This window comes from Brassica napus, chromosome C4, assembly GCF_020379485.1.
Source record: "Brassica napus cultivar Da-Ae chromosome C4, Da-Ae, whole genome shotgun sequence".
In the NCBI taxonomy this organism is placed as follows: domain Eukaryota; kingdom Viridiplantae; phylum Streptophyta; class Magnoliopsida; order Brassicales; family Brassicaceae; genus Brassica; species Brassica napus.
Window position 1 is genome coordinate 33,340,996 of NC_063447.1, and position 13,216 is coordinate 33,354,211.

Consider the following 13,216-nt stretch of genomic DNA (forward strand, 5'->3'; position numbering starts at 1 on the left):
TTCACACGAGATTAACGTATGATTAACGTCTCATAATGCGTGATCAAACCTATTACTAGAAAAACACAACCACTTAAATTTGAGTATTTAAAAAAACCGAATCATGCCATCTCATTTGACTCTTCAGTCTATGGGTATATTGATGACCCTAGCTATTGAAAGCTGTTTGTGTAGAGAACAGTCGTCGTAGACTTTTCAAACAAATATGTATTGAAGTATATTTGTTAAGGGCGTTGCATGCATTGACTGACTTGAACCCCGGACTCGCACTATAAATAGGCGCAGAATGGTACGATTCAAACATATAAAAAAAACTCAAAAGTATTATTTCATGAAAATGTCTGGGGTTAGGATGTTAGCATCATCACCAATGTTGCTGTTTCTTCTCAGCCTTCTAATGGCTTCCTACTTCGACACCACAGGTTTAGTCATCTTTTAAGCTTATGTAGCATCCATTAATTAATCATCTTCTATAACCCTATTGATTATATTTTATTGCATGACAATTTTATTACTAGCTGGACAAATCGGAGTATGCTTCGGGCAGATGGGAAATAACATACCAAATCCAGCGGAAGTTGTGGCTATGTTCAAGCAGTACAGCATCCCTCGAATGCGGATGTACGGTCCCAACCCTAACGCTCTCAACGCTCTCCGTGGCTCCAACATCGAGTTCATCCTCGACGTTCCCAATGGCGACTTAAAACGTCTCGCAGACAGCCAAGCGGAGGCCAACACATGGGTCCGCGACAACGTCCAGAAGTACAACGATGTCAGATTCAAGTACATCTCGGTCGGAAACGAGGTGAAACCAGGGGAGCCGGGGGCGGCGGCTCTCTTCCAGGCGATGCAGAACATTGATAGAGCGCTTTCCGCAGCACGCCTCAGCGATATCAAGGTCTCCACGACTACATTCATGAGAGCCTTCGCGGACACGTATCCTCCGTCGCGCGGACGATTCAAGGATGAGTATAGAAACTTTCTCCAACCGGTTATAGGTTTCTTGGTGAACAAGCGATCTCCTCTGCTCGTGAATATCTACACTTACTTCGGCTACATGAACCGCGACGTCTCTCTAGAATTCGCTCTGTTCCAACCGAATAGTAATAATGAATTCACTGACCCCAACAACCAGCTCCGTTACCAAAACTTCTTCGACGCCAATCTCGACTCAGTTTACGCGGCACTGGAGAAATCGGGCGGGGGGTCGTTGGATGTCGTGGTGTCGGAGAGCGGTTGGCCCACGCAGGGAGGACCCGGGGCAAGTGTGCCGAATGCGGAGGCTTATGTTAACAATTTGAGACTACATGTTAATAAGAATGGATCTCCGAAAAGGTCAGGGAAACCTATAGAGACTTACATATTCGCCATGTTCGATGAGAACGGGAAGCAGACGTCGCCTAATGATGAGTATGAGAAGTACTGGGGGATGTTTTCTCCTACTACTAGACAGCTTAAATATGGTGTCAAGTTCAACTAATCTCCTTGGAGAGACTTCTTGAAGAAGCAAGGGCGCGATGCGGTAAATCGTATTTGTCTATTTGAGGGTTTTTTTTATGTGTCTTAAAAATGTGTGAACTTGTTGTAATAATAAGGACTAATGAGCCTTGACCGTTGTTTTTACTTCGTATGTTTCAATAATGAATGAGAGTTGTTCGATTATAGTAAACAGTTTTTTTAATATTTAGCTGAAACATTTAGACATGACAGAAGCCTAAGCAAAGCCATCATCAACGGCCGTCTATTTATGTCGTCCGAAACTGAAATCGACCGCAAGAATAAATTTATTTGGCTATTAATTAGGATAACTACACAATGCATATACTGGAAAATATTGGCAAAATGGGTCATTTTCGAGTTTATAATTCGGGCTTTGGGCCGCGCAGAGTTTTAATTCGGCAAATGGGTCGCGTGTATTTGTGACCCTATGCGACTTGAAAGCAAAAGATGAAACGATCCTTACTCCAGCTGCGGAATATCGGAAATGCTACTCCTCTCTCGCACGTGAGAATTTCGGCGACTTTCCCGGTTTCCGAAAAACCCGGGTCATTAACTTCGTCGTCTTACCTGCACTGGGCGGTAAACGACCTTCTGGTAGATTCTTTTACTGTAAAAGTCTGAGAGGACTACTCGTCTTTCGACCTAGATCCACCAGTGTTCCCTAGCCTGTCGCAGCCGTTGGAGAATCTTCCCCGGCGATAATTAGACCCCAGACGACGCCTGCAGTGATGAAGAAGTCCTAGCTAAGTCAGACAACCGTTCGTCGTCGGACCAGATCCTCTGGCGAGGAGCTCCCGGAGCGCCCTCCTGCGAAACAGCAGCGCTATCTGGGTATGTGTTTCATCCACCTCCGTTCATGTGGATTCCGTCTTTGCATGTCATCGGACAGATTCTTAAGTAATGATTAGTCGACACCGTTTTGTGTTCGAAGCCATTTATTTGAGTTATCGATTTTTCTTCTATTTGTAGATTCTGGATCTGAGGACGGCCCCGGTGGTGGTGATTCCTCAGGGGGACAATTCTCTGATGGGGTGCCCTCATCTGTGTTGCCCCGGAGACTGTTCGCATATGGTGCGTACCCGACAAAGTTGCGAGTAAACATCTACTCAAAATCACACTTCATCGGTTCTGTTGTTGTTGCTCTAAAGGGGGCGGATGCGATGGACACTTTGATGGCTTCCCAGTTTTGGGGGCTGTTTCAGCTTCCCGTTGTACGCTGCCAGAACTCTACGAAGCTCATCGGCTGCCTCCTCAGCCGACAGCTCGTTACGGCTCGCAGACACGAGTTCTGGTTCACCTTCGGGCCCGATCCACTACGTTTCTCGCTGGATGAATTCCGAGACGTTACAGGTTTGAACTGCGGAGCTTTCGATGTTCAGGATTCGGAAGCATCTGAATCTGTTCCTCCGACGATGTGGAACAAGCTCTTTGATACGGCTGTCGGTAAGTTAACAGTCCTGAGTGTACTGTGCATGTTGGGAAATGAATATCTAGCTGTGGAGAAACGGCTCCCTTTGGCTCTGATCGCGTTGGTTGATGGTGTTCTCTGCCCCAGTAACAAAGATCTTAAACTAACGCCCAGGTACGTTGAGATGCTGTCAGACGTTGAGAGCTTTTTAGCATATCCGTGGGGTCGAGAGTCGTTCTTGACGACCGTGCCGCGTTTCCTGCCTCCCCTTATTGTCGGACCAGGTGCGAACCCACTGCAAGTTATGCGTGATCGGCTATCGTAAAAGACAACAGTTTGCTATGGGTTTCCACTTGCTCTGCAGTTGTTCGTATTTGATGTTGTGCCTCTGCTATTGGAGAAAATTCCCGACGCAGGGAACACCGCCACTTTCATTGATTCCCCCGGAGCTTGCTCTTCGCCGTCCACTATTCTCACAGTCAACGAAATAGTTGCTGTCGAGGAAGACCCAGACGTAAGTTTGTTTTCCCTTTGTTTTAAATACCGCGGATGCAAAAATACAGTGAAGTTAAACGGTTACGGCTTTTGTGGTTAACGTGTCTTCCATTGCTTTTTGCCTGGCTGCAGCTCTCTGTCCACTTCACCGTGATTCCTGATGAGGAACGGCTACTGTTGGTGGACCAGAATGAAGATAGGCAAGTTACTTCTTTGGTGCAGAAGTTGCTTTGTGGGGAAACATTCAAACCTGAGGACTTTCCAGGTGGTGACCAGTCGTTTTCCCCCAAGTTTAAGGTTCCAGATGCTGCCCAGGGGGAGGGAGCTTGTCCCACTCCCGTACGCCAGATAAATTTGCGACCGCGTAATACAGCGCCCATTGAAGTTGAAGATATTTCTTCTTCTGGAAACAGCGGAGAAGAGAATCGTCAATGCTCAGAGAGGTGTACGCATGAAAATTTAAACATTGGATATCCCAGCGGTTTGAGGGGATGGAGAACAATATTGAAGAGTTGCGGACACTGATTTGCAAGAGTTTGGGTTTGCCCGAGGGGAGCAAAAGCAACGCTAGGAAGAGGAAAGCGATGGATGATCCGCAGGTGCGTCGCACTCTGTCTCCTGATGATAGTATTCTGAGTGAAACCGAGGGGCGAAACAGGAAGGGGAAAAAAGGAAAACGGTTGGCACTCGGCATGTTGGGAAAAAACCGTTGCCTCGGCGTCGATCTGGAGGTGGAAAGGAGGTGACAAAGGTTGTACGCCGAAGTTATTTTTTCGCATAATATACAAATTCGTGGTCATTTACTGTCCTGACACCTTTGCCATTTTCCAGGAAGTGAGCAGGAAGAACCCACCCTCATCAGAGAGAGAAAGTGGTCACCAGAATGATGATGATCATGCAAAGGAAAACGAGTCTGACAATGCACGTTTTCCACCATCCGGCGGAAACAAAGGCGATCAGGTGATGTGATAGATAGTTTTATTGTTGTGTTATTGCTTAGACTTCTAACCCAGCGCTGGGGGGATGGTCAGCAGCAAGAAACACAATCGAATGCCCTCGTCCTGTTTGGAGATGTATTAGATGTTGAGCCTGAGTCCTATGTGTTACCAGCAGAGGTTCGTTTGCATCTTAATTAGCTGTGTAGTGTTTGGCTAAGTAGTGGTAATAACAATAGTTGTGAATATTTTCGGATTTCTTCTACCTTCCAGCATGCGGTAACCTCCCCGGGGGCGTGGCAGAAAAGAAACCCAACGTACCGGTATGAGCAAGGCTCCCCAGTCGCATGGGAGAAAACAAAGCCGAACTGTTACAGTTCGGTTGGTAGTGTACGCTCCTTTCATCCTTCATGGGATGGAAACCCCTCCTCGAAATCTAAGGTTGCATCCACCGGAATTAACGTGTCCGCTACTGATTATATCATAGACAGTAGTTATATCTGTTACATTAAGTTTGGTCTGTTATTGTCGTACATTACTTGAAGTGCGTTATTAACGGATCTGATGCAGGAAAGAAGTGCTCCAGAAGGTGGGGAGGGTCATCAAAAATGGGTAGGTGCTCCACCGGTGGGCTATGAGTCCGATCAAACATCAAATCAGAATGAGGGAGAGGGGCTTGAACAAGTCTCTGCTCCTATGGGGTTTGTTGAGGCACTTGTGAAGGAGATCAACTCTGAAATCCCGGGGGCGGACGAGGTAGTTATATCTTAGGCAATGGTTTAGGTCTGTTATTGTTCGACAATTCTCAATTACCACGTAATTAACTGATTTGAAATTGCAGGAAATAAGGGCAACAAGGGGTGGATAGGGTGCACAGCCAAAAGAAAACGAGTCGGTAGCTGCCCGCATGACACCAACAGCCGGGATTGACTTTGCGCAGGTGATGTGCATTTTATTATTGGTGTACACATTCACATTTTATTTTGGGTGTACGCCTGGTGACATAGGTTACTGACTCCATCTAGAAAACGGGTGCCGACAACGGTGGTGAGTCCGGTCAAACACCAAATCAGAGTGATGGAGAGAGGCTTGAACAAGTCTCTGCTCCTATGGGGTTTGTTGAGGCACTTGTGAAGGAGATCAACTCTGAACGGACGAGGTAATTATATCTTAGGCAATGGTTTAGGTCTGTTGTTGTTCGACAATTCTCAGAGAGCGTAATTAACTGATTTGAAATTTCAGGAAATAAGGGCAACAAGGGGTGGGGAGGGTGCACAGCCAAAAGAAAACAAGTCTGTGGCTGCCCGCATGACACCAACGGCGGGGATTGGCTTTGCGCAGGTGGTGTGCATTTTATTATTGGTGTACACATGTACATTTTATTTTTGGTGTACACCTGTTGACATAGGTTACTGACTCCATCTAGAAAACGGGTGGCGACAACGGTGGTGAGTTCGTTGAGGAGGATCCTGACCTGTTGACATATGTTACTGACTCCCTCTGTGTTGTTACTTTATTCAGATATAATATCTACTTTTGTTATTAATGTTATGCATCTATTGATCCACTATAGGTGTACAACAAATATGTGCTACAACCATAATATATTTAGTACGAAAACCCGTACACCTCAACACTAGTTCCGTACACCATATTCAAACAAACACAGGTTCATCGGTGATCTACAATAAAATACATTCCAAAATGAGGTTGGTCGTTTTTATCAAAATACAGACTTTCTACATCCTCTATTCAGGGCTTAACTTCCGTGCAAGTGGTCTTCTTGTGACATTATTCGGATATAATATCTACTTTTGTTATTAATGTTATGCATCTATTGATCAACTATAGGTGTACAACAAATATGTGCTACAACCATAATATATCTAGTACGAAAAGCCCGTAAACCTCAACACTAGTTCCGTACACCATATCCAAACAAACACAGGTTCATCGGTGATCTACAATAAAATACATTCCAAAATGAGGTTGGTCGTTTTTATCAAAATACAAACTTTCTACATCCTCTATTCAGGGCTTAACTTCCTTGCAAGTGGTCTTCTTGTGACCTTCCTTAAAACAGTTTGAGCACTTGTTCGGCTTATGTTTTTTGCTCCCCCCCTGATGTAAACAATAAAGTTGGTATAATTGGAGAATTTACTATACGTTACTGAAAATATTATTCAAAGTCAACACAACAGTCTTACCGGTATCTCTCATGCGGACAGTTTACGTTTGATTCCTGGTCCTTTCCTTCGTTCTTTTGGTCGTTGGTGGATAAAGATCAACCGTTAGTATTTTGGCTGGCACTTCAACATCCTTTGGATCCGGAACCGGAAGTATGATACCCCTAACTGTTTCAGCCCATGTCTCTTTGAGATGGTGTTTGCAAACAAACATGGTGTACTGCATATTACGGCAAGAAGCAGCAGCAATGGCATGTCGGCATGGCAAACCAAGCTTTTGGAATTCGAGGCAAGTGCAAGTTCGTTTATCCAGATCAACCGTGAAACCAAAATTAGTTGGCCTGTGCATAACTTCGAATAACCAAGTCGAACATGGCATAACTAGAAGGCCCGTTGACAGCACCAGCTGTTCGACCAGTATCTTTTGAATATTATTTTGAACATTTCCCTTCATCTTACTGATCTCGGTGCGTCTGCTCACATACCATGTACACAGCTTCCGGCGAATAAACTCAAACAATGCCATTATAAGACTATCACGAGAGGGCATAAGAGCATTATTCAACGATTCAGCAGCGTTAGAAGTCATCACGTTAAATCTCTCCCCTTCGAAATGTGAACGTGTCCATAGCTTCTTGTCGATCTTCTCCAAATAATCCCAGCATCTCCAATCCGTCAGTTTAATAAGCTCCATTATCTCCTTAAACTCCGAAACTCTGAACGCATCCCCAGCTCTGCCAACCATTGCTTTCTGTTGCAGCCCCTTAAACTTATCATTAACGTTACGCTGGAGGTGTACGAGACAAATACCATGGTGTGCACGTGGGTACCATTTATCTTTCGCTGCGAAAATTGCTGCGCATCTATCTGATATTATACTTAAATCAGAACCATCCTCTACAATAGTAGATAACCTCTCAAAAAACCATGTCCAAGATTCTGTGTTCTCGTTTTCCACTACTGCGAAAGCAATCGGGAATACGCGGCTGTTAGCATCTTGTCCGCTGGCACTTAGCAAAACACCTTTGTACTTTCCAAACATGTGGGTGCCGTCCACCACTAGCACCTTCCTCAGGTACTTCCATCCATCGATGCATGCTTTCAGGGACATGAACGCATACTTAAACCTTGTTTTTCCTTCTTTGTCTTTTTCTGTTTTAATATCGGTGATTGTTCCAGGATTTGCTAGCTTGAGTACATGGAAGTACTGTGGTAGCATCTTGTATGAATCCTCCTCTGTTCCTTGCTCAGATGCAATCGCTAGTTCTTTCGCTTTCCAAGCTTTCCAGTATGAGCATGTATAGTTGAATTCCGTTCGCAACATTTCCGGAAGTTCCATAGCACGCGGCCCAGAGTAGAGCCTCTCGTATTTCGAACGCAATAGAGCTGCAAGCACTTTGGCTGTACCATGTTTTTTATACATCCCTCTAACGTCGGCTACGCATACATGATTCAGAATTGCCTTTTTAACCAGATAAGTTGTAGAATCACCGAGTTGAACAGCCACTACTCTCCACTTGCATTCTTTTTCGTAGCATTTCGCCGTCAGTCGGCGTTTGCAATGCCTGAGCTTAAACGTGCACACCTTAGCAATTGCGTAGATAACCAACGTCAACTTGCACTCCGCTTTGTGCTTGAACGTCCTTCCCATGTATATGTCAGAGTCCTCCTTGCTGAAGTCAATGTCAAGAGGGTTGCAGCTGCTTCCATCCATTTCATTATACACACCATCTACATCATTATATACATACATATCTGGTACTTGTATGCCTTTCATGAATGCTTCTCCACCCTGAATTTGTCTAGATGCGGTGACAGGAGGATCAACATCGTCCTCATCTTCGAGCTCACGGTTGTGCGTGTTATATTGTTTTGGGAGAGTTTCGAGACATATGTCACCACTTTCAACGGCCTCTGTTGCTTGATTGGGCGCACAACCAACGTCTGTAGGAGTACCACTCACATTATCTCCGGCTTTCGTCAATACTTCTTCACCCTGAAATGCGGCCGGCTGGGGAATAGGAGTGTCAACAACAACATCATCATCATTATCTTCAGTCACCCGGGTGTGTTTGTTTTTAGATTGAGGGGGCGTCACAAGAACAACATCAACACCTACCTCGGTCTCTGTTACTTCTGTGTCCAATCTGGAGGGTGATCCAAGATCTCTTGCTAGATCGGTGATTTCCACAGAAGAATCGTTATTTTTGGATATATATCCACCTCCACGTTATTGTTGCATCTTACCACACCCCGATTTTGTAGCCCCTGTGCCACCAATACCGCCAGGACGCCGAATACCCTTCCCACCAGACTGTCCACCACTTCTTCCTTTGCCTGGACCTTCTACAAAATCGTCGTCGTCGTCCATCACGCAATCGTTTCTACAATAATCATGCCAGCCATTGTAGTCGTAATCGCTATCATCGCCTTCATCTTCTGCAGCAACATCTTCGTGAGCTCCTCCATTATTTCCATTCTCCACTGAGACCTGTTCAACACTTAGCGTTCTCGTATCTTGTATGAGACAGATTTGTTGAGGCAGATTATCTGACGCCGTTTTTACTGCGCCTCCTTCTTCGACTTTTCCTTCCTTTTTCTCTCTATTATCCACTGCCAAGTCATCTCCACAAACATTCCCTTTTTCTTGCTCGCAATTCTCTGAATTAGCCCCACTCCCGTCATCAAGAGTTTCTCCGCTTTTGTCTTGGTCCTTTGACGTCGCAACCATGCCGCCAGACTGAGAGTTGCGTTTGTAGCGTTCTTCGATTTGCTGAACTTCCATCAAAAAAGCAACATCTTCATCAGGAGGTCGAACGGGTGCATTCATTTGGACCCGTATTACTCGTTCCGACCTTAGAAATATCATTTCTCCTCCAACACTTTCTCTTAATGTTACGAAGAGATTGACGGATTTGTCTGCCCGGTGAAGCGCTTTGAAAATCCTGAAATCTTTGTATGTTGCTATCTCGACGGGAGAAGCTACTAGGCCCACCATTTCACTCTCTCCATCATTCAGCCAATACGACATCTCAGCTAACACTTCCCTTCCCAAAAGCCCATACGCAGCTAGAATACACGTTTTTAACTCCTCAACACCTCTAATTTTGGACGAATCGACGGCTCTACCCATTCTATCATTATCTATCTTGAAATCCCAATCTCCATTGTCAAGCATTATCCACCTCCCAGTCATAACCACAATGCAAGAATTACACAGACCTACGGTCCAAGCATGAGCACCCGTTAGTGTCATTTGCCAAATAGAGGAAGCACACAATTGTAAAAACAAATACAGAAACTTAGAGCTCAAACTCTGTACCTTCGCCGGTGTTGGTCCTGATTTCCTTACTGCCTGTGCCACCACTACTTGACCCGACGTTCCGACCACCGCTAATTTTTTCCATCCTTTTCAGTTACGGTGGATAAGCATCGACGGCCTCAGAGGATGGGAATATCTTCTTATCGTAGGGTTGCTTCTTTTAGTTGTACATCAGTTCTTAGCTGCTTCTCACCATTACCCAGTTAGCGTTTTATAACATATTAGTATAATTAATATTACCACAAATATCAGAAAACAGTGAACGGCGGGAAAAGGAATGGTTAATATTACCTTTAACCTTTGCTACCGGTCACCCAAAAAAAAAACTAAATCTCGAACTCACTCGTGCGAAAACCTTCTGGGCCGCTTGGGTCGCTAAGTCTCAGGGTCGTTTGGTCTGGGTCACTTTCAAGAGTTTCATGGGTCACGGCCCAGAACATTACGGGTCATAAGGTCAAATTCGTCACCGATTTATTTCTCTCCCCCTAGCGGTCTGTTTCGACAATAAAAACTTCCAGCGACCCACTTGGCCAATTAAAAACTTGAAGTGACCCTATGTCACAAGCCACTCGCATATACTGTTCTAGGTAAGACATGTCACATGTTGTCCCTTCATGGTTGCAACCTTTAGTACCAAACTCAATCTTAACTTGTGGTCTGAGTTTTAAACTGTACTTTGTTTTTCATCATCTTTTGTACTGCTTTTCTAGATTGCTATGAGGTAGCTAGGAGCCTCCGACTTGATATTGAGAACATAATGTATATTTCACACATGTATAAGAATATTCAATAATATTTTCATAACAAAAAGGAATATTCATTAATACGATGAAGTTATTAATTATATATGTATAGGAGTATTCCCTTAGATGCTTAGTTATCCGGTATCCACTACATTTTTATTTGCCAGTTCATTATATTCCTTACAATATTGTACTTTTTGAGTATCAAATGCCAAATTCAACCATTACAGAAACACACATAATTGATGATCACTATAATGTTTCCTCTAAAGAAAACTTCAGTACTTTTGGAAATTATCGTCTAACTAAGGAGAAATAACTAGAGTGCCATTGATGATTTCAAGAACTATTAGTAACGAAAGCCATCTTACCATAATTGATGCTGGCTAGTTTGTCTAACGACGTTAGGATACAATTCAATGGTCCGCAATAGACGTGTGATTACCGAATTTTACCATGATTCAAAATGCAAGTCATCATCGCATTTAATCTTACGTTTTATGCAGTGGGGTATGTAGGGAAAAGATCCATTATCCGGAGAAAGTTAGATATTCTGTCTTTATTTTTTTTATGTTCACAATTCAATTCTGATTAGCTATTTTGATCCGCCTCTATTTTTTTTACTTATAGTATTTGAGATTGAGTATTTGACTTAGAGGAGGTGGACGATCCGTTCCATTTAACAGTAAGATTTTAGTGTCAAGTTGGTTAGGCCCTATTGAAAGTCCAGGACCGCTTCTTAGGGAGACATGTAGTGGGACGGTCCAGCTCAATCCTGTATGTCAATGATAAAAAACAAAACTGAAAATTTTCCATACAAAAATGTATATATGTATATATTATTTTGGTTCCATAATCCCAAAATCTTATCTTCTAAAAGAAAAAATATACTAAAATTTTCTAAAGTTTTATTTATCAAAACGCAAAAAATATACTAAAAAATCGAACTTAAAAGACCCAAAAAAAACTTTGTGCTAGGGTCCAAAATAATTTTGGCCAGTCATGGCTACAAGTAAAGACAATTCACACTTTCGACTTTTTAAAGCATAGATTTAGTGAGACATTCATGAACCGTGATTTAATGGATAATATTCCAAAAACTAGTGCATGATATGACTCGATGACTTTGTTTTATTTCATTGACTTACAAGTCACCCATTAACTCTAATTTTTTGGAGTAAAACAAATCGGTGTATTTTTTAACATTATCTCTTCATCGTTATTTCTTGAAGATGTCTCATCATCGATCGAGTCGGTTAGCCTCCATACCACTGTTACTGCTTATTCTCAGCTTCCCGCTGGCTTCCTTCATCGACACGGCAGGTTCAGTTATCTTTCTTAACCTATTGATGGTATCAGAATTTGACTAAATATTATTTTCATAACGGATGATATTTAATTTGGAAATGAGGTGCAACCCTCGGATCTTGCCGCGATGTTTCTCCTCCCCGCAATGCAAAACATTGAGAGAGCTGTTTCAGACCTCGGGGTCAAGGTCTCCACAGCTACAGACACCAACGGTTTTAGTCGGTTTTAGTCGGTTTCCGCCCTCAAGCGGATCATTCACACCGGATTTTCGGATCTTTTTTATTGACCTGGTGCTATCTTTCTTGGTAAGCAAGAAGTCTCCCCCTGCTCGTGAATATCTGACTTACTTCACCTACGTTAACAACATGAGAGACCTGAGTTTGGAGTACGCTCTGTTAATTTCAAATAAGACTGTAGTCAATGACGGGTCAAACTCATACCGGAACCTCTTCCTCGCATTCCTAGACACTATCTACGCGGCACTGGAGAAATCAATAGCTGGATCAGTGAAGATCGTGGTGTCGGAGAGCAGTTGGCCAACATCGGGAGGAACAGCTGCGAGTGTTGATAATGCAAGAACTTATGTGAACAATTTTATACAAATTGTGAAGACTGGATCTCCAAGGAGGCCAGAAAGAGCTATCGAGACTTATATTGTTCGGTTTTGATATCAAATTAGTGAATAATTGTTTAAAGCTTATTGCTGTTAGTGTCACACAAATGGCCCTTTTTGGCTTCGTTATATATGTGTAGGAGTATTCGCTTAAACATTTGGGCATCCAGTATCCACTACCTTTTTTATTTGCCAATCCAGTATATATTTTCTACAATATTGTAACTTTTTGTAAGTATCAAATGTTAAATTCACCCATTACAGAAACACACATCATCGATGAAAGCTAGAATGTCTCGTATAAAAAAAAACTTTAGATTTTTCGGAATTTATCGGCTAATTAACTAACGAGCAATATGGTGACACTGATGATGTCAAAAACTATTAGTAGCGCAAGGATACAACTCAATGGTCCACAAATTACCGGCTTGTGCCATGATTCTCATCATCGCATTTAATCATAGACCGTGTATTGGGTGTGTGTAGGGAAGGATACATTGTTCGGAGAATTTTAGATATTAGATGTCTAAAGTACTTTATGTTTTGACATAATTTCTTAACATAATCTATTACAACATGCAAGTACCTAGATCGATAACGATGACAACAAGATAAATACTATATACATTATCAAACTAGCATATTAGTAGTGACTACACGTACATACTGTATATAAGTTTATGGAATGATAAATATTCCAAGACAG

The 13,216-nt window shown here is 43.0% G+C and overlaps 2 protein-coding genes and 1 pseudogene across 2 annotated transcripts; all 3 read left to right on the forward strand.

Moving 5' to 3' along the window:
* The first annotated feature begins 221 nt into the window (after positions 1 to 221).
* Positions 222 to 1,662, forward strand: LOC106445206 (glucan endo-1,3-beta-glucosidase). The gene is made up of 2 exons (XM_013886724.3): positions 222 to 422; positions 519 to 1,662. The coding sequence occupies exons 1-2, from the start codon at positions 287 to 289 to the stop codon at positions 1,478 to 1,480; spliced, it is 1,098 nt and encodes a 365-aa protein (XP_013742178.2). The 5' UTR covers positions 222 to 286; the 3' UTR covers positions 1,481 to 1,662.
* Positions 1,663 to 2,333: 671 nt separating this feature from the next.
* LOC125586019 lies at positions 2,334 to 5,587 on the forward strand. The gene is made up of 12 exons (XM_048755790.1): positions 2,334 to 2,397; positions 2,470 to 3,209; positions 3,273 to 3,422; positions 3,536 to 3,742; positions 3,883 to 4,002; positions 4,235 to 4,363; positions 4,417 to 4,518; positions 4,612 to 4,779; positions 4,909 to 5,094; positions 5,207 to 5,278; positions 5,364 to 5,497; positions 5,581 to 5,587. The coding sequence occupies exons 1-12, from the start codon at positions 2,334 to 2,336 to the stop codon at positions 5,585 to 5,587; spliced, it is 2,079 nt and encodes a 692-aa protein (XP_048611747.1).
* Positions 5,588 to 11,988: 6,401 nt separating this feature from the next.
* Positions 11,989 to 12,768, forward strand: LOC106447864 (annotated as a pseudogene).
* Positions 12,769 to 13,216: the final 448 nt, after the last annotated feature.

Coding starts and splice junctions, on each gene's coding strand:
- LOC125586019 (XM_048755790.1), top strand. CDS start 2,334: ATGTGTTTCATCCACCTCCGTTCATGTGGATTCCGTCTTTGCATGTCA. Junction 2,398..2,469: donor GTCATCGGACAGATTCTTAA/GTAATGATTAGT, acceptor TTCTATTTGTAG/ATTCTGGATCTGAGGACGGC. Junction 3,210..3,272: donor CAGGTGCGAACCCACTGCAA/GTTATGCGTGAT, acceptor CTTGCTCTGCAG/TTGTTCGTATTTGATGTTGT.
- LOC106445206 (XM_013886724.3), top strand. CDS start 287: ATGGTACGATTCAAACATATAAAAAAAACTCAAAAGTATTATTTCATG. Junction 423..518: donor TTCCTACTTCGACACCACAG/GTTTAGTCATCT, acceptor TTTTATTACTAG/CTGGACAAATCGGAGTATGC.